Source organism: Canis aureus, chromosome 15 (assembly GCF_053574225.1).
Source record: "Canis aureus isolate CA01 chromosome 15, VMU_Caureus_v.1.0, whole genome shotgun sequence".
In the NCBI taxonomy this organism is placed as follows: domain Eukaryota; kingdom Metazoa; phylum Chordata; class Mammalia; order Carnivora; family Canidae; genus Canis; species Canis aureus.
In genome coordinates this window covers 53,808,814-53,830,209 of record NC_135625.1, presented here as the reverse complement: position 1 = coordinate 53,830,209, position 21,396 = coordinate 53,808,814, and the positions used below count along the sequence as shown (strand labels likewise).

The 21,396-nt window shown below is 47.9% G+C and overlaps 1 protein-coding gene across 4 annotated transcripts in view; it reads right to left on the bottom strand.

The window, feature by feature from the left end:
- The window catches only part of OGDH (oxoglutarate dehydrogenase), a 71,681-nt gene extending 51,073 nt beyond the window's left edge, over positions 1-20,608 (bottom strand). For all 4 annotated transcript variants that reach the window (XM_077849930.1, XM_077849932.1, XM_077849933.1 and 1 more), the window contains exons 1-2: positions 20,478-20,608; positions 2,977-3,225 (exon numbers count right to left, since the gene is read on the bottom strand). In XM_077849930.1, the coding sequence (XP_077706056.1) occupies positions 2,977-3,198 (222 nt within the window). In that variant the 5' untranslated portion in view covers positions 3,199-3,225; positions 20,478-20,608. The remainder of the gene's footprint in view (positions 1-2,976; positions 3,226-20,477) is intronic.
- Between the last annotated feature and the right edge of the window lie 788 nt (positions 20,609-21,396).

Sequence of the window (21,396 nt, the reverse complement as noted above, 5' to 3'; positions counted from 1 at the left end):
CCCGCGGGTGGGTGCGTGCCTCTGCACACACATGAGGCCCAGCAGTGCCCAACGCCCATCTATCCTAAACACCGGCGGGGCAATCTGGCTTTGACTCTAAGTGTTTCTAAGATGTAAATGAAAATGAGACGCCGCCACCTGATTTGTTCCCAACACGGCCTAAGGAGACCCTACGGAGGGAGGCTTCTTGTGTTGACACCACAGCCAGCAGCTGAGGGTCCCTATGGGGGTCCAGCGCTGAGCTATGCCTGACAAGATGTTTAAGATGGCAGGTGATGATGGGGAGGGGACACCTGCAGTGGCCAACCTGGGCGCCAGGAGCCAGAGGGGCTTGCAGCTCTGAACTGCTCAATTACTTTACCACAAATAATTTTCACCATCTCAAACATTTAAAAAGATAGAAGTGGTCTTTAAAAACAAGGATCTATGCTTTACAGTAACCACAGCTGGCAGAGGATGAGAAGTAGATGGTACAGAGTCACTTTGTTACCTTCATCAGGTGTGGTGAAGGAAACCTTCCCGTTCATCAGAGTTGTACCGAAATGACGCACACTTGGATTGGTTTGAAATATTCCTCTGGGCCCTCACCCTGAAAAAACTACCAAGCAAAAAAGAGTGGGGCAGGAAGAGGTTTTTGAGAACTGGCAAGCTGCAGAGTGCTGTGGAGGTTGGACGTGGGTCTCCTCACAGAGGCTCACTGTAGACCCTCCTCTCTACTCTATGTTTGAAAATATCATAAAAAGTAATTGGAAAGCTGAGCGCAGCAGGGCAGGGCAGAGAGACGCTAAATTTTGTTCTGTTTCTGCCGGATGTGAACAAGTTCTATGCCGGTGGTGGAGAGAAGGGACAGGACCAGCACTAGGGGCCAGGAGCCCATACCACACACCCACACCCACCTGGGGGATCAAAACACCAATTGATCTCAATCTCTAAAGCTAGTTTTTCATTTCTGCTTGAACTATGTGTTCTAATACATGACCACAAAGAAAGCATTCTTAATAAAGTCAATTATTTTGAAGGACTTCCCTGAGTCCCAGATACCTCTGAAATCTGACACAAGCTCTGGATTGTGTCTCTGAAAAAACACGGACATGTCAGGTATGAGGCCTATCCCAATTTGGAGAGGCAGTTGATTCCCCGTGGCTGGGACTGCAGACGAGAGGCACGCCCACTGATTTATGCCACCCCGCCCCTCTGTAGAAGATGCGATGTCCCCTGGAGAATCCCAGTAACAGACACAAGCATGTAAAATCTGTCCCAAAGATGTCAACTGTCGTGGATTCCCATATTAAACCAGCAAGTCGCTCTGTGAGATCCTGCACATCTGCTTGGTAGCATCCCTGTGGGGTGTTCGGACAGACCAGCAGAACCCATGGACCAGTCCCCACCCTGGATTCCTCCCTGGCCTGCGGTACCTGGCCTGTCAGTGGACCTGTCACTGTGCTGTCCTCCCCAGGAGTGGGAATGAAGTCAGACGACCCTCCCCTATGGTCCACAGTACATGCACTGCGTCTTGGATTCTCCTCCAAAGAAGAGTAACGATACTAATATGAATGCTAATAATAACAACAGTACTAAACCCAGCGAATAGGAAAAAAAACCTTTTCAAGGAAATCGGCCCCATTTATGTACCACGGTTTACGATCAGGTCCCCATAAAAGCCTCCTTGTAAAGTTTCTGGCAGGAGCCATGGTGACAGTGTTAGCCCCTTTTCTGAGTTCTGCACCAGAGTCACAGGGCGCTTCCCCACTGCCACCCTCTGGCACAGACGCTCCTGGCACTGTGTGTACAAGGTGTGGTTGTAACTTCAGATGTGGTTGGTTCCACAAAGAGGTCATGTTTGGGGAGAGGAAGGCCAAGGGATAGGCCTGGGCATAAGAGGACAGCGTGAACCCACAGCCTCTGGCTAGCTTTATTTCAGAGTGCCCAGCACAGCGCCTGTCTTCAGAGCTTCTGATGGCCAGCATCTAGGCAGGGCCACTTGCAGGATGCCTCTGGTCAGGGAAAGATCTACTCTCACAGGAAACCAGGTCTCACCTGCTCAGAGAGCCATGTGGCCCTCAGGTTGCCAAGGGAATGGGGAAGCACCCAGCTGCATATCCTCCTCTGCCAAGCAATGAGGCTCAGATCAGGACAAAACAGGGCCAGTGGCTCTGGCAGTCACACAAACGTATCCAACCTTAAGTGTCACGCACCTCACACGTACGGTCTCAGGCAAGCCTTCCACGGTCTGCAAACGGGGTACACATTGCAACTTGGGGACCCACCCTCCAGTTCCTGCAAGGAGGCCGGGAACCAGGAACAACCATCAAAACCCATAAATATCACTGGCCAGAATTCTATGAAGAAGTTCGGCCATCACTGGGCATGCCCTGTATCAAGCAAACACGTGTACACAGGGATTCTCGACGGGTTGCCTTACAGGTGACAGAGATGAGTTACAGAGAAGCCTGCGCAGGATTCATTTTCAAACACAGGAGATAAAACATGAGAATACTGCTTGAAAATGCCAATTACACAGCATTTGCATGCGATCATTATAAGGCCTTCTCAGGATGAGAGGATGGAGTGTTGGAGGAGCAGCCTGCAGGGTTGTGGCTTCTGTTTCCTTCCCGTCTTGGGCGTCTGTACCTCATGGCATCCTTGGGGGGGTGGGCTGGCAGTGGTGCCCAAGCCTCTTCAGGGTGCCCGACCCCTGCAGGTCAAACAGGCCTTCTGTTCCAGGGTAAGGGTTTCAAGTGTGCAGCATGTCCAATAAGAGGGGAGTGCTCCTCCACAGAGGCGGTCACTGTTGGGCCTGGCTGACAGCCAAGCTGCCTGCTGATGCAAAGGACTCTGCCAGGTGGGGTTTTCGCCGCCTGTCGGCCGGCCCGCCTTCCAGAAGGTTCCTCAGGACACACGTACTTACCTGGACGGCCAGCCAACACCAGGCCAAGACTCCAAACACATGAAGACATCCCCTCCTGGGAGCCTTACCTTGTGTACACTTTTGGGGTTTTCCAACCAAGCATAGTACATTTCTTCCACATAGTTGGAACTAGTCCCGCTGAGGAAGGGCTCAGCAGCAACGGGGGAGGTAAAGCAGCGAATCTGCCCCAACGTCCTAGCTGCTGCTGGTCTGTTTTGTGAAAATGTCTTCACAGTCTGGGAGGCCGTCAACGGCCTCAACTTAGCAGCACAAGTCCTTAAGTGAAACATTCTTGTCCTGACGTCTCTCACGACTGTCTGCACAAAAAAGAAGAAAAGTTAGCAAGGGCATTCTATCAGACGGGGAAAATCCATGCAGACCGAGGCTGGCGGAGATGCTTGTGGCTGTGAGCATGGGCGGAGAGCAAAACACCGTGTGCAGGTCACCCCAAACCCGTCTTCTACGTTCGGGGCCCATGCTCGAGGACACAGCTTCCACCTCACTGGAGGAATGTGATGCCAATGAGAAGCATGGGACACTTCAAGTCTGCATGAGTACGCACAGGGATAGAAAAGGCAATAGGGGTAATTTAGTGCGAAAGACATTTCTAACCTATCCTGAAACTACTGCGTACCTACTAGACTCATGGTGTTCTGGAACCTAGAGAAACTGCTAAGTATCTTGTTCACGCTCAAAGAATTTATCATCATGCAGAAGAGAAAACAAATATATAAACAACACTGCGGAGAAAGCACTGACTACCGGAGAAGCACCAAAGTGCCAAGGAAACCTCTGGAAGGAGAGCACTGGGAAGGCTGAGGTGTTCAGGCCTCGAGGAAGGATCTAGCCGTGGTGGGAGGAGGCAACCTAAGCCGAAGAATCAGAAGGAATCACAGGTAGGGGGGAAGCTCAAAGGAGCCCAGAGGAAGAGTGAGGAGCGAGGTGGAGAGTGCAGAGAGTGTGGGCAGCCAGGCTCCGACACCACCGCACGCGTGGCCACACTTCACAAGCCCCGTGGAGTTCAGGGGGGCCTGCGGAGCGGGGAGGTGCTCGAACCAAGGCTCCGAAGGCAAGTCCACGCACAGGTCGTGACAGGAATGTCTACTTGCCCCGCAACACACTGGGACTCCGCATGAACCCTGAAAACCTGCAGGAGGAGGGTGCCGGCCCTTCTGTTTGCAGACCGCTTTCCTGGCTGGAGATCCTTTCTTGAGAGAAAGTCCCTAAGGTTGGCAGGGCCAGGAGGCAAAGCCCAGCTTCCAGTTCTGGAGAGGAAGGGAGAGGCCAGGGCAAGAAGGAAGGGAATGCGCAGGGGGAGGGGCACTCATTTGCTTCTGAGCTGAGTGGACCTTGTGCCCGATAGTCATAATTTTACTAAATATAACACATACCTCTATCAAACACAGCCGAGTTATAAAAGCAGCAGCTGCGGCCACCAGACCATGCAAGAGTTCAGACTGCTCCCAGAGTATCTAGAACCACTTCCAGCCATGTGTGCCCGTGGGCAGGGCCCATGTCCAGAGTGATACGGACACCGCACTGCTCCCCTTCCCTGAGAATCCTGGCTGCCCAGGGACCCCAGGAGGGGTGCAGGGCTTACACCACAGCCCTCTGCCCCGAGCTGCCGTGTGCGCTGGCCTAACGCCTTGCTCACGCTTGTGCCTCAAAGCAGGCACCCTGGCTGGAATCACACCCACCTCCACATCTACCTGAAGGAGATCTAAGCCTTGAAACGTGCTGAGAATTCCCCCAAAGTAACTGTTGTATAAACTACCCGGTGTACAGGTTGTTGTTGTTGTTGTTGTTTTTCTTTTAAGATTTTATTTATCTATTCATGAGAGACACACAGAGAGAGAGGCACAGACACAGGCAGAGGGAGAAGCAGGCTCCCTGCAGGGAGCCCAACGCGGGACTCGGTCCCTGGTCTCCGGGATCAGGCCCCAGGCCGAAGGCAGTGCTAAACTGCTGAGCCACCCGGCTGCCCCTCTGTGTACCGTTTACAGGAACTGTTCCTTTTGGCCCGGACATGCCAAGAATACACACACAAGGTCTCGGACACAGGGCATGGCGCCTGCCTGCCCTGCTGCTTGGAAAAGACAGGCCAACAAAAGGAAAAAGCAGAGCAGGTGCTCTGAAAACCAACTAAACAATAAATGAAAAATTGCCCCATACAGGGTCAAGACAGGCAGGCTGCAAGTCTCAAATGTGGCCACAGAAGGCGATCTCAGCCTGTGCCATTTCCACCTTGGAGTCATGGCCACCTGCCCTGTCCCTCCCCAGGCGTCTCTCCACTGCGCGGCTGCAAACACCACCACCATCACTTTAATATGGAGGCACAGAGGAAACCACCTGTGCCTCCCTCCAGCGTCACCGTCATCTGGGCCTCCTGAGCCACGCCACGGTCTCTGCATTGGGCTCTCCTCCCAGAACACCGTAGTTTCACCTCCACTAACTGTCATTATTCAGCAGCTGTGATGCCCAGTGACACAGGTACCACACTGACAACCACAAAACTGCTCATTTCTTCTGTTCTGCCAAAAGCGGTCCTTCCAACATGACACTGCAAATGACCCATGTTATCTAGCTGCTGTGCAATCACTGAGTGTGACACACAGCTTAGGGCTGCCCAGATGGTCACCAGGATAGATGGCAACTGTCAAACTTCCCTTTAGATGACTCGTCAGAAAGACTGCTCGTCAGCAGGCGGCTCCACCCCAGGATGTTCATGCTCTGACAGCTCCGAGCAGACACTAGGTTTACCATTCCAGATGTGGAAGAACCAGATTCCGTCCTTCCAATTCCAGAGTCACTGTGAGAATAGTGCATCGTTTGGGACAGTTAATTGTTCACTTTCATGAAAACTCTGGGTTATCCCAAAAGTCCAAGTGTTCTGACTCTGTTTTGGATGAATATTTCCATTTGACAAAGGTGCCAGAAAGTACACTTTTCAACAGATGGTGTTGGGACAAACACAGTACACAGATAAGAGCATGAAACTGAACCCCTATCTCAAACCATCTAGAAAGTTAACTCAAAATGGAACAGAGACCTAAATGCAAGAGCTAAAAAAACTGTAATACTCGTAACTTTTATACCTCCTGAGTTACAATGTTGTAAATCTTTGTCGTCCTGACTCAGCGAAGAGTACCAGAAGTACAAACAAATGAACAAATGGGAACTTCCAAAATAAAAACCTTTGTGCATCATCACAGGCACCATCAAGAAAAACACAAACAGGGCAGCCCCGGTGGTGCAGCAGTTTAGCACCGCCTGCAGCCCAGGGAGTGATCCTGGAGACCCAGGATCGAGTCCCACGTCGGGCTCCTTGCATGGAGCCTGCTTCTCCCTCTGCCTGTGTCTTTGCCTCTCTCTCTAGCTGTGTCTCTATGAATAAATAAATAAAATCTTTAAAAAAAAAAAAAAAACACAAACACTGAATAGGAAAAACATTCACAAATCACATGATTGAATACACTTAAAAACTGTCTTCTAAGTCAACAGTAAAGAGAAAAATAACCAAATCAAACAACCACCATAGGACATGAGTAGACGTTTTTCCCAAGAATATACTCAAATGGCCAACAAACATGTTAAAAGGCGTTCAAAATCATTATTAATTCCGGAACTTCAAATCAAAATGGTAAGATACCACTTGATGCCCACGAGACTAGACATGATCAAAGAGAAAACAGGTGCTGTGGAGGCCGTAGAGAAACCAGAGCCCTCGCGTACTGCTGGTCGGAATGCAAGCTGGTGTGGCCGCCGGGGAACATGGGGTTAAACACAGAGCTGCCATATGACTCAGCAATTCCACTCCTAGGTACATGACCAAGAGAAACGACAACCTATGTCTATGTAAACCTTTGTATGTAAATGTTCACAGTAGCATTTTCCATCACTGCCAAAACATGGCAACAGCCCAGATGTCCTTCAACTGATGGAAGGTGTACGGAAGGTGCTATAATAGCCATACAATGTGACGGTCGTTGATAATAAAAAAGGATGCAATATGGACGCGTGCCGTGACACAGATGAACCTTCAGAGTGTTAAGTGAAGAATGCCATCCACAAAAAACAACAGGTTATATGATTACACTCAAATAAAATGTTCAGAACAGGTCAATCTCTACAGAGCCTACTGGTAGCTGTGAGGGGCTGGGAGCAGAGAGGAGAGGACACATGTCTATGAATGGGTGTGGATTTTCTTTGGAGGAGGATGGAGATGCCCTACAACCAGATTATGATGACTGCTGCACAACCCTCTAGTCTACTGGGGAAACACCCAATTGTGAAATTTAAGTGGGTGAATTGTATCATATGTGAATTGTATCAAAGAAGTTGTTTAAAAATAAAGTCTCAGAAAAAATAAAAGTGAATCTATTTGCATCAGTAAAGTACACAAATGACACTATTTGTAACCTGTTAATTTCATGTAGATACAGGTATAGATCCGTACATTTGAGAAAAAGTACATTTAAGGTAAGCAGAAACCAAGGAAAAATTTGTTATTAAGGATTTGGTATAAAAAAAAAAAAAAGGATTTGGTATACTGCCCTTAGGAAACTATATGCTGACATAAAATGAGACTTTATCTGTGCCTGGCCCTTCCCAAGTTGGGCACGCACTTTACCCAAGGCCACCTCCCCATACACAGAATGCTAGATAAACTGCCTCCTGATGCTATCAAGGTCACGTCAGCGAGGCAGAGGTGCAAGTACACAGGCAGGGTCTAGCAAAAACAGCCGAGGCAGCTCCTCAGGAAATGAGTCTGAGGAACAGAGTGACTGTTTCCAGTATGTGTTTGTTGCCTGACAACCATTTCAAAAGAACAACAACTCATCTTGAAGACATTCTTCTTTCTCTTTTTCTTTTACGGTTTCAGACTCATTGAGATTCTTGGGACGAACCAAGAAAGCAATATTTGCTACATACCTATAGCTGTTACTTCCATGGCTGCAGTTACGGTACTTCTGGCAGTGATACAAAAACACGGACAGAGAAAGCACAAGTAGGAGCTCTCCCCTTACTGGCTGAGAATCTCGAAGAATTCCATGTCTTTCACTTGTGACGCCTCATCAAGCATATACTGAAGGAAAGGCAGGTAGTGAGGATCACTTTCAAACTGCAGAAGTATTTTGCCATTACTAGGTAGAAAGGATGGTTGAGTGCAGGGCAAACAGGCAGAGTGACTCTAAGTTCCTGCGTGATCCTCAGACAAGTCACTGGCTCTGTGTTCAGGTTCCTTTGCCAGAAAGTGAAGGCAACAATCACTCCTGCTCCCTCCTCTCACTTCTTGTGATTATGGTACAAATATGAAAGCACTTTGAAGGCTTTGCGAGTGTTCTATGATGAATGAATTACTACTCACCAGCAGGAGAAAAAGACCAATTAATGATAGTTCTTAAAAGGCTTAGGTAAAACTAAACGTAAATTAATGTAGAGTGGGTAGCTGACCAGATTACTGGGAGGGACTTCCACCTCAAAGTCAGAACCCCCAGCAAGCTTCAGTGCGTAGGTCTGAGGCTGACCCATCCTTGCCCAGACTGTGACTGTGCTCAGGGGCATAGCTACACAGGTATTCTTCAAGGGTGTTGATCAGGGTATAAATTATGAAGTATTTATAGAAAGAAGGCCATCTGTCAGTATTTACTAAAAAGTTTAAAGGCACATACAAGGGGCGCCTGGGTGGCTCAGTCAGTTAAGCACCTGACTCTCAGTTTCCTCTCAGGCCATGATTTCAGGGTCGTGAGATTGAGCCCCATATCAGGATCTGCACCCAGTGCGGGGTCTGCTTGGGGTTTCTCTTTCCTGCTCCCTCTGCTCCTCCCCCTAAAATAAATAAATCTTAGGAAAAACCCAAAGGCACATACAGGACTCCTGTTTCCCACTAAATGCAGCTAAAGAAATAAGACGTTGCATTCAAACCAAACAAAAGACAGAAAGGTGGAGTGAGAGGAGGCAGACTGGGAAGACATCTGGGGACCAAAAAGACACACCATCAAGTCCTCAATTTTCTTTCTGCTTCATATATTCCAGACTAGGTACCAAAGAAACTGGTAACCCAGACATGCTAACATAGACAAAGCTGCAAACAAAGCCTGATCTCTCTGGTCAAAGGACCAGGAATGGGTTGCAGAGCAAGAGAGAACATTTTTGGACAATAATTGCTCTATTGTAGCCTGCAGCCAACCCCACAGAAAACACTGTGGCCCACCTCTACCCCATATGGTGGTGTCAGAGAAGATCAGGGACTTCCATCCCCGCAGGGGACCTCCACAAGCTCAGTGGAAGCCAGGAGGAAGCTGGCATTCCACTGTGCCCAGCAGTAACAGGGTGGTACCGTTCCCCTCCCCGGCAGTGCTGAATCACAAAGGCTTAATGGAGAACTTATGCCCACACAGCAATACCAAGGAGTCCCTCCCCACAGATACCAAGGAGGCTGGGTGGAGAGCCTGGATTCCACCCCTGCCCAGTATAACCAGGCAGCACCTGCTGACCTCCAGCAGCGTCAGCAAAAGCCTATTCTGCTGTGTTCAGGTATTTACGATTCAGAGTCTCAATGTAACACGCAAAATGTCCAAGACCTAACCAAAGATCACTCACCACATCAAGAACCAGGATGATCTCAATCAAAACAAACAAACAAGGACAATCTATAGGCACCAAGAAGGCAGAAATGTTAGAATTATCTAGCAAAAAGTTTAAAGGAGCCAGCTTCAAAATGCATCCTTGAGCAACTATGAACATGCTCGCAAACAAGTAAAAAAAAAATTTTTTTTTAAACCTCAACAAAGGGATTTCTGGGTGGCTCAGTGGTTGGGCACCTGCCTTCGGCTCGGGTCGTGATCCCTGGATCCGGTATCAAGTCCTGTCATCAGGCTCCCTGCGAGGAGCCTGCTGCTCTCTCTCCCTCTCTCTCTCTTTTTTAATTAATTAATTTTAAAAAAAGATTTATTTATTTATTCAGAGAGAGAGAGAGAGAGAGGCAGAGACACAGGCAGAGGGAGAAGCAGGCTCCACGCAGGGAGCCTGACGTGGGACTCGATCCTGGGTCTCCAGGATCACACCCTGGGCTGCAGGCGGTGCTAAACCACTGCGCCACCGGGGCTGCCCCTGCTCTCTCTTTTTTAAAAAAGATTTTATCTATTTATTCATGAAAGACACACACAGAGAGAGAAGCAGACACAGGCAGAGGGAGAAGCAGGCTCTACGCAGGGAGCTCGATGTGGGACTCGATCCCAGGACTCCGGGATCACTCCCTGAACCGAAGGCAGATGCTCAACTATTGAGCCACCTAGGCGTCTCAGAGGAGCCTGCTTCTCCCTCTATGTCTCTGCCTCTCTCAGATTGTGTCTCTCATGAATAAATAAATAAATCTTAAAAAAAAAAAACACAACAAAGAAATGAAGGACATAAAAAAGAACCAAATGGAAATTCAGAGCTGAAAAATACAACCACCAAAATAAAATTGATGGATGGGCTAAACTGCAAAATGAAAAGGAAAGAAAAAACTCAGTGAACAAAGATAGAACAAAAAAATTATCCAAGTTGACAACAGGGAATACACACTGAAAAGAAAAATGACACATGGGACCGTAACACAAGATTTCATGATGAATATGAATGCCATGTTATCAATGATGTGAAAATGTCATCAGAATCTCAAGAGAAGGGGATCCTTGGGTGGCTCAGCAGTTTAGCGCCTGCCTTTGGCCCAGGGCGTGGTCCTGGAGTCCCAGGATCAAGTCCTGCATCAGGCTCCCTGCGTGGAGCCTGCTTCTCCCTCTGCCTGTGTCTCTGCCTCTCTGTGTGTCTCTCGTGAATAAATAAATAAAATCTTAAAAAAAAAAAAAAAAGAATCTCAAGAGAAAAAGGAAGAGGTAGGAGCTGAAAAACTATTCAAAGAAATAATGGCAAAACCTTCTCAAATTTGGCAAATGACAAAAACCTACAGATTTGAGAAACTGAGTGAACCCCAAAAAAGAATAAACCCAAAGAAACCCACTGTAAGACACTCCATAATCAAACCTGAAAACTACAAACAATTTGAAGGGCATATCTCTCACCAGAAACTGGAGGCCAAGAGAAAGTGGCAGGACACTCTTCCAAGTGCTGAAGGCATCACTGTGAACCCAGAATCCAATGAAAATAGCCTTTGGGAATGAAAAGATGAAGAAAAACTAACAGAATATGCCTCCAGCAGACTTTCCTTAAATAAATGGCTAAATGAAATTCTCTGAACAGAAATGAAATGATAAAATAAGGAATCTTATATCATGAAATAAAGAGGAATAAAAATGGGTAAATATTTCCTTCTCCTCTTGAATCTTCTAATTATGTGTGATAGATGAGGCAAAAATTGCAACATGTTTGATATGGTTCTAAACATATGTAGAGATAATATTTAAGATAAATGAGGGAGGATAAAGAGATGTAAATGGAGGTATGGTTTCTACACTTCCCTCGAACTGATATAATGATGACACCAATAAACTATAATAAGTCACACACACATATATACACATACTATTATACACAACCACTAAAAAGGCTATTCAAAGACACATACTCAAAATCACTATATATAAATAAAAGGTTTTAACATATGTTCAAATACTCTGTAAGAAGTCATGAAAAAGACAACAAAGAAAAAACAGAAAACAAAGAAAGACATTTAACTCCTAATATAAACAATCATTTAAGTATAAAGGATCTAAATATACCAAATAGAAAACAAAGATTGGCAAAGTGGATAAAAAAGGATCCAACTATATGCAAATCTATAGTAAACTCAATTCCAACAAAATGATAAAGACTGAAAGCCAAAAGGTGAAAAATTATATATCATGCAAACATTAATCAAAGAAAAGCAAAAGTGCAGTATTATCAGATAAAGTAGACACAATAGCAAAAAAAAAAAAAATACAAGACAGAGACATTATATAATGATAATAGATCAATCCACTAAGAAGATAATTCTAATCCTGGATATACATCAAACAACGTAAGTGCAAAATATATTAACCAAACTAATAAAAGGGAAAAGAGGAAACTCACAATTAGAGACTTCAAGTGCCCTCTTTCAACAAGGGATAGAGCAGCTAGATGTAAGATGAACAAGGATATAGAGGAACTCAACAGAAGTACAAACTGTCACAACTGACCCAACTTGAAATAGGTAACTTTATAATTCCACAACTATTAAAGAAATTTAATATGCAATTAAAATCTCAAAAAAGTAATTTTCAGGTGCAGATGATTTCACTAGGGAATCATACCATATGTTTAAAGATTAATTCCAATCCTACACAAACTATTCCAGAAAATATAAGACACCAATTCAAAAATAACAACAAAAATTCAGCAAATAGAATTAAGCAATACACAGACACAATTATACTTTAGTGAAATTTATTCCAGGGAGGCAAGGTTTGTTCACTACTCAAGAAAAAAAACAACAATGTAATCCACCATATTGACAAGCTAGAGAAGAAAAATCACATGATCATATCAATAGATGCTAACAAAGCATTTGGCAAAATTCAACACCCACTCATGATAAAAACCCTCAGAAAGCTAGGAGTAGAGAGGGATGTCGACTTGATACAGAGCACCACAAAAACATCCCGCTAACATACTAAAGAAATTGAAAAAGAGACTGAAAGAGACTTCTTTCTAAAACTGGCAGCAACATTAGGATGTCTGTCTACTCTCATGTCTACTATTCAACACAGTACTGAGAATTGTTGCCAGAACAAAAAGGCAAGAAAAGGAACTGAAAAGCCTACAGGTCAGAGATTAAGAAAGGAAACTACTTCTACTACTTCTATCTGCAGATGACATGATTGTCTTTATATAAAACCTCAAGGAATCTACAAAACTCCTCACAGAATAAATGAATTCAGCAGGTCAGAGAATACAAGATAAACATATAAAAATCAACAGTATTTCTATATGCTATTACCAAACACATGAAAACCGAAAAACTTTAAAAAGAAATATTTAGTTTTAAGTCCAACAAAACATGTGCAGGTAGGCTGAAAACTACAAAACACTGATGAAAAAATTTAAAAATCTAAATAAGTGGAGAAACATACCGTGTTCATAGATTGTAACACTGAACGTGGTCAAGATATTGATTATCACCAAACTGATATACCAGTATAATACAATTCTTATCAAAACTCCAATAACTTATTTTTTGTAGATAGAGATTAAAATTATTCTAAAATTTTTAGAAGGCAAAGGAACTAGATTAGCTAAAACAATTTTGAAGAGAGAGAGTAAAGTGGGAAGAACCAACCTACTTGACTTCAAAATTATGTAGTTGCAGTAATCAAGATTGTGTGGTATTGATGGTAAGATGAACAAAAATTCTAGTAACAGAATAGAGAACTCTGAAATAGACCCATACAAACACAACTGATTTCGGACAAAAATGCAAAAGCAATTCAATGGAAGAAGAATAATCTTTTCAACAAATAGCATAGGCTGGATATTCATTGGCAACCTCCTCTCAAAACAAAACAAACACATCTCAAACTAACTTAATACCTTATAAGGAAATTAACTCAAGAAGAGTCAGATTTACATGTGCAACAAAAAACCATGAAACTTATAGAAAAGAACATAACAAGAAATCTTCAGGAACTAGAACTAGCAGAGTTCTTTTTTTTTTTTTTTTACTAGCAGAGTTCTTAAACTTGATGCTAAAAGCACAATCCATAAAAGACAAAAATTGATAAACTGGACTTCATCAAAATTAAAAACTTTTGCCCTGCAAAACATCTTAAGGAGATGACAAGCTACAAAAGAGGAGAAAATATTTGCAAACCACATATTCAACAAAGGCCTAAAATATATAAAGAATTCTCAAAACTCAACATTAAAAAACATACATATCATAAAATGGGCAAGAGACCAAATGTGCAAAATAACACGACACTATACAGATGGCAAATAAGCACACAAAAATGTGTTCAACATCACTAGCCATCAGGGAAATGCAAACTGAAACCACGAGACATCGCTACACAGCTATTAGAATGGCTAAAATTAAAAAAAAAAAATAGTGACATTACGAAATGCTGTCAAGGATGTAGAGAAAGTGGATCGTGAATACATTCCCCGTGGGAGAGTAAAATGGCACAGCCACCATAGAAATTTTGGCTATTTCTTAAAGGACCAGACATGCAGCCACCGAATGACCTCGTCATTGCACTCCTAGGCATTTATCCCAGAGAGAGAAAAACTTATGTTCACATAAAAACCTGCATATGAATGTTTCTAGGAGCCTTATTTGTAATAGTCCAAGAATGGAAACAACTCAATGTCCTTTAATGGGTGGTGGTGTATTCTTGGCCTGGAGGCATAAAAAAGAGCTACTGATGCAGGCAGAAAGCTGCATTCATCTTCAGAATATTATGAGGAGTGGAAAAAGCCAATCCCAAACAGTTATGTGCCTTACGATTCTCTTTCTATAACACACATCATTTGCCAAAATCAGAGAAATGGAGAGCAGATTAGTGGCTGCCAGGAGCTAATAAGATGGAGGCAGGAGGAAAGAATATGTGGCTATAAAAAGGCAACAGGAGAGATCCTTGTGATGAGGGAAATATTCTGTATCTTGGCTGGTACCAATGCCAGTACCTGGCTGTGATACCATACTTTAGTTTCTGCAAAATGTTACCATTTGAGGAAACCAGGTAAAGGGGTGCTGGGATCTCTCTGCACTATCTGTTGTAACTGCATATGATAAATTTATATGTACAGTTATCAAAATAAATATCAATAGCTGCAGTTATCCCAAAGTAAACTATCTAAAAATTTAAAAAGTAGATAGTACGGTATTTTTTTTAATGGGGCAAAGAGGAGTGAGATCGGTTAAAAGTAGATCAATATGTACACAAGTACACAATTGTGTAGGTATAATATACATACAATAAACATGGTAAAGGTTTGGTAGTTAATAAACTGCAAATTTAAATGAGACCCACAGAAATTCATGCTTCTGAAATTAGTTTTTTTTATTTTTATTTATTTATGATAGTCACACAGGGAGAGAGAGAGAGGCAGAGACATAGGCAGAGGGAGAAGCAGGCTCCATGCACCGGGAGCCTGATGTGGGATTCGATTCCGGGTCTCCAGGATCGTGCCCTGGGCCAAAGGCAGGCACTAAACCGCTGCGCCACCCAGGGATCCCCTGAAATTAGTTTTTAAAAGTAACTGAACTGTGGCAATGGCTGTATAAGTGTGAATACCCTACAAATCCTTTGTGTATTCTATTTTTTTAAATAATATTTTATTTATTATTTTGACAGAGAGAAAGCCCAAACAGAGGAGCAGCAGGCAGAAGGAGAGGGAGTAGCAGGCACCCCACGGAGCAGGGAGCCTGATGCGGGGCTAGATCCCAGGACTCCGGGATCATGACCTGAGCTGAAGGTAGATGCTTCACCTAGTGAGCCACTCAGGCAACCTAATTGTACATTTTATTTTATTTTACTTTTTAAAGATTTTATTTATTTATTCATGACAGACAGAGAGAGAGAAAGAGAGGCAGAGACACTGGCAGAAGGAGAAGCAGGTTCCATGCAGGGAGCCCAACATGGGACTCGATCCCGGGTCTCCAGGATCAGGCCCTGGGCCGAAGGCGGCGCTAAACCACTGAGCCACCGGGGCTGCCTTAATTGTACATTTTAAGTGAGTGAATGGCACAGCACACGAGTTGTATCTCAAAAGTTTTGCAAATGAAAAAAACTGAAATGTGGAAAGTGCTCTCAATTATCGGAAACTCTGATCTTTCTCCAGCTTTCCAAGATCCAGTCCTTGGCTAATTTGCAAAGCTAGAACTGTACTGGGTACTTTCACATAAAGCATGTCCACATGAAAACACTGTAGTTTGACTGTCACACCTACTGCTACTGTTTGATTGTCACACTGTTCTGCCATGAACAAGGCTTCATTCCAGGTCACTGGTCCTGAAGCTGCTTGGAGCAGTGAGCCTGGAAGTATGCCTCCAGTCCCTGCTTCACAGTACGGGACTGCAGGACACGGCACACAGAAACCAAAACAGAGGGCACTCCTCAGGCCTTGGATTCATCTGTCCTCTATTCTGCAACTACCACTTCTCTACTGCATTTTGGAAGGCAGCTATGCTCACCCCTACACCACCAACGCCGATGCCCCCAGATTCTACTGAGTCTTGAAACACAACTTACACTTCTGTCTGGCAGCTCTGTGAGGCAGAAGAGGTACACTAGTGGTGTGCTACTACAAGAAATGTGCCTCATCTCATCACAGGCCATCAACCTCCAGAAAAAGGACAAGTATGGGGGGTGATGCAGGGTGGTCTGTTCAAGGGTGTCTCCCCAGAAGCGCCAAGGAGAAGGATGGGAATCGTGGGGTACTGAGTACGGAGAAGTACTAAGTACACAAAGTGCTGTGGAGACTAAATATACTTAGGGGCGTCACTCCAAGAGTGCAGAGAGAATGGGTACATGGGGTGGTGAGGATGGAGGAGTACTGAGTACACAGGTGCTGCATGGTGGTACACTTAAGCATGTCACCCCAGGACCTCAGGGAGAAGGATGGGTGAGGCAGGGTGCTGAGTCCAGAAGAGTACTGAATACACAGCATGATCTGAACATTAAATATTTTTAAGGTTATCAACCTAGGAGTGCAGGGAGAAGAATGGATATGGCAGGGTCCAGGTTACGGAGGGGTACTGAGTACACAGAGTGCTGTGGAGATTAAATATGCTCAAGGGTGTCCCCCTGGGAGCGCAGGAAGGATGGGTAAGGTGGGGTAGTGGGTGCAGAGGAGTACTGAGTTCACAAGGTGCTGTGGATCCTCTGCTCAAGAGTGTCTTCCCCAGAGCGCAGGGAGAAAGATGAGTATGCAGGATACTGAGTCTGAAGGGGTACTGAGCATGAGCTATTGTGGGTGGTCTGCTCAAGGGTGTCCCCCCCAGGAACGGAGAGAGAGGGATGGGTAAGGGAGGGTACTCAGTCTGGAGGGGAACTGAGTCCATGAAAGGCTGTGGGTGGCCCACTCAAGGGCATCTCCTCAAAAGCAGAGGTTGAAGGATATATGAAGTGGGGTACTGAGTCTGGAGGAGTACCAAGCCCATGGGATACTGAGGGTGGTCTGCTCAAGGGCATCTCCCCAGGACCACAGGGAGAAGGATGAATACAAAGAAGTAGTTAGTCTGGAGAAGTACTGAGTCCACAGGGTGCTGTGGGTTGTCTGCTCAAGGGATCCCAGGGAGAAGGATGGGTACTGAGTCCATGGGGTACTGTGGGTGATGTGCTCAAGGGCATCCCCCCAGGAGCACAGGGAGAATGAGTAAGGAGGAGTATTGAGTCTGAGGGATACTGAGTCCACAGGATGCTATTGGTGGTCCGTTCAAAGGCGTCTCCCCAGGACCACAGGGAGAAGAACGGGTAAGGTGAAGTCCTCAGTCCAGAGAGGTCCTGAGTCTGGAGTACTGCAGGTGGTGCATTCAAGGTTGTCTCCCCAGGCACACAGGGAGGATGAGTAAAGCGGATACTGAGTCCAGAAGGGTACTTAGTCCACAGGGTGCTGTAGGTGGTACATTCAAGGGTATCACTCCAGGATCACAAGTAGAAAAGTGGGTAAGGTTGGGTACCGAGTCTGGAAGGGAACTGAGTACATGGGGTGGTGTGCTCAAGGGTGTCACCCCAGTAGTGCATGGAGAAAGATGGGTAGAAAGAAGTACTGAGCCTAGTGAGTCCCTGGGGTGCTATGGGTGGTCCACTCAAGGATGTCTCCCTAGGAGAACAGATAGAAGGATGGATACAGAGAAATACTAAATCTGAAGGGGTACTAAGTACCCTAGGTGCTACAGATGGTGTGCTCAAGAGTATCCCCCCAGCACCAGAGAGAGAATGAATACAGAGAAACACTGGGTCTGGAGAGGTAGTGAGTTCACGGGCTGCTGCAAGTGGTGTACTCAAGGGCATCCCTTCAGGACAAAAGGAAGAAGAATGGGTACAGAGTCTATGGGGTGCTGTGGGTGGTCTGCTCAAGGGTGTCTCCCTAGGACCACAGGGAGAAGGATGGGTACTAAGTCCCTGGGATGGTGCAGGTGGTGGGCTGAAGGGCATCTCCCCAGGACTGCAGGGAAAAAGATGGGTAAGGAGGAGTACTGAGTCTAGAGCAGTATTGAGTCCCTAGGGTGGTGCAGTTGGTGTGCTAAAGGGTGTCTCCCCAGGACCACAGGGAGGAGGAGGGGTATGGAGCCAATGGAGTGCAGTGGGTGGTCTCCTCAAGGGTGTCTCCCCAGGACCACAGGGAGGATGGGTAAGGAGGAGTACTGAGTCCAAAGGTGTACTGAATCTCCGGGGTGGTGTGTTCAAAGGTGTCCCCCCCAGGACTACAGGGAGAAGGAGAAGTAAGAAGGAGTACAGAGTCTGGGGGAGTAGGGGATCCATGTGGTGCTGTGGATGCTGTGTTTAAAGGTGTCTCCCCAGGAACAGAGTAAGGATGGGTAAGGTGGAGTACTGAGTCTGGAGAGGTAATGAGTCCCCAGGGCGGTACGAGTGGTGTGCTCAAAGGTATCACCCCAGGACTGCAAGGAGAAGAATGGGTATGAGGTAAGGGAGAAAGATGGGTACTGATTCCATGGTATGCCGCAGGGGTACTGAACCTGGAGAAGTAGTCCACAGGGCACTACGGGTGCTGTGCTCAAGGGTGTACCCCCAGGACCACTGGGAGGAGGGGTAAAGAGGAGTACGAGTCTGGGGGAGTAGACAGTCCACACTGCTCTGTGGGTGGTGTGCTCAAGGGCGTCCTCCTATGATGTCTAGGAGAAAGAGAGGTAAGAAGGAGTACTGAGTCTGGAGGAGTAGACAGTCCATGGGCCTCTGTGGGTGGTGTGCTCAAGGGCGTCTTCCTAGGATGTCTAAGAGGAGGGAAAAGGAAGAGTACTGAGTCTAGAGGAGTAGACAGTCCACAGGGCGCTGTGGGTGTTGTACTCAAGGGCATCCCTCCAGGACCACTGGGAGAAGGAGGGGTAAGAAGAAGTACTGAGTCTGGAGAAGTAGACAGTTCAAGGGACTCTGGGTTTGGTGTGCTCAAAGGCATCCTCCCAGGACGTCTGGGAGAAGGAGGGCTAGGGAGGAGTACTGAGACTGGGTGGTGTCCAGGACCACAGAGAGAAGGATGGGTATTAAGTCTCTGGAGTCCTACAGATGGTGAGTTCAAGGGCATATACCCAAGATCACAGGGAAGAGGGAAAGGAATACTGGGTCTGGATGGGTACTGAGTCCCCAGGGTGCTGCGGGTGGTGTGCTCAAGGGCATCTCCCCAGGGCTGCAGGGAGGAGTAAGACGTACTGAGTCTGGAGGAGTACTGAGTCCTTGGGGCACTGTGGGTGGTGTACTCAAGAATGTCCCCCTGGGACCACAGGATGAAGGAGGAGTACGGAGGAGTACTGAGTCCAGGAGTATTGAGTCCTTGGGGTCCTGTTGGTGGTGTGCTCAAGGGCGATCCCCCATGACCACAGGGAAGAGAGGAGGTACTGAGTCCTCGGGGTACTGAAGGTTGTATGCTCAAGGTCGTCCCCCCTGGATCACAGGATGAAGGAGTGGTAAAGAGTAGTACTGAGTCCGGAGAGGTACTAAGTCCTTGGGGTGCTGCAGGTGGTGTGCTCAAGGTTGTCCCCCCAGGACCACAGGGTGAAGGAATGGTAAAGAGCAGTACTGAGTCCGGAGAGGGACTTAGTCCTGGGGGTGCTTCAGGTTGAATGCTCAAGGTTGTCCCCCCAGGACCACAGGGTGAAGTAGTAGTAAAGAGTAGTACTGAGTCCGGAGAGGTACTAAGTCCTGGGGGTGCTGCCCTCAAGGTTATCCCCCCAGGACCACAGGGTGAAGGAGTAAAGAGTAGTCCTGAGTCCGAAGAGGTACTAAGTCCGTGGGGTGCTGCGGGTGGTGTGCTCAAGGGCGTCTCCCCAGGATCATAAGGAGAAAATGGGGTACGGGGGAGTTCTGAGTCCGGAGGAATACTGAGTCCTCGTGGTGCTGCCCTCGGTCTTCTCAAGGGCGTCTCCCGGGGCGCGCAGCCAGGGCGGCGGCGGGCGGAGCAGGCCCCACGGCCCGCGGCCCGCGGCCGCTCCATCAAGGGCGCGCCACCCTTCCGAGCCGGCAGAGGACGGCGCCGGGCGGCTCCCGTGTGACGCCTCCCCGACCTTGGGGGTCACCCTGGCCGCGGCGCCCGTTCCCTCACATCCGCCGCGAGGCCCGCCCCACGCCCCACACAGCCAATAGCGCGCCACTGCGCGCCCCCCGCGACGTCTGCGCGCGCCAGCGCCCGCCAATCTCCGCCCGTCAGACGGCCCTCGCCGTCCCATTGGCTGCCATGGTCGTCCATCAGGCCCCGTCCCGCCCACCTCCCGCCGTCAGCTCTGCTCCATCCGGCTTCACTCCCTGTCACCGCGGCGCCTGCGACAACGAGGCTGCGGCGCCCTCGCCCTCTGCCACACACCCCGCCTCCTGCCCGAGGGCGCGGGTCCTCCCGCACCAGCCCAGGCCCAGCGGCAGCGCGCGCTTACCTGTCCCCGGCTCGGCTCCACCCGAATGAGGCGCCGACACCCCACTCCGGGGCACCAAACTCTTGATCCCGCCCCGGCGTGTGGCGTCAGCACGCAGTCCCGCCCCTGGAGAAGAAGGTCCGCCCCGGCCGTTCGGGCGTGGCCTGACGTCACAGAGCAGCGCCGGCGTGGTCGTGGCGTGGGCCCGGGGCCTGCAGTGGGCGGGTGGGTCTCTGCGGCCCCGATGCCGGGTGGCCGCCGGGGGAGGAGTGGCGAGTGCGTGTGCGAGTGCGGCTTCCCTCCGGAGGTCGTTCCCGTGAGGAAGGAAGAGAGCTGTGCGCGGGCAGCTGGGCGACCGTGGGGTCGGGGTATTCCTGGGGATGGGGGGCCAGTGGGGACCGTCCGAGCGGTAACCGCTCCCAGCACCCTTCGCTACTCCTGTCCCTGGGCCTCGTGCGGGTGCGGTGGTGCGGTTCCTGTCTCGGAGCTTGTTTCACTGAGCATGTGCTGAAGGTGGGTCCACGTTGGAGCAGGAGTCAGGATTCCCTTTTTTGTTTTCTTTTTTAAAGATTTTATTTATTAACCAGACAGAGAGGCAGAGACACAGGCAGCGGGAGACGCAGGCTCCATGCAGGAGCCCGACGCGGAACTCGAACCCAGGACCCGGAGGTCACGCCCTGGGCTGAAGGCGGACGTGCAATCGCTGAGTCCCCGGGCGACCTGATTGCCATTCGTTTCTACTAGCAGAGAGTAGTCCGTCCTGTGGCTCCTCTGCCGCTCCTGTGCCCATTCCCTGTTGGGGTCGTTTGCATGTTTGAGCTTTTGTGCCTGGTGCTGCGGTGAGGTTGGCCCACAAGCACCCGTGGGGTGCGGGACGGGTGTCCACCCCTACTGTGTGTGTACCTGGGAGGGGAGCCCTAGCTGGGTTTTCCAGCGCCTG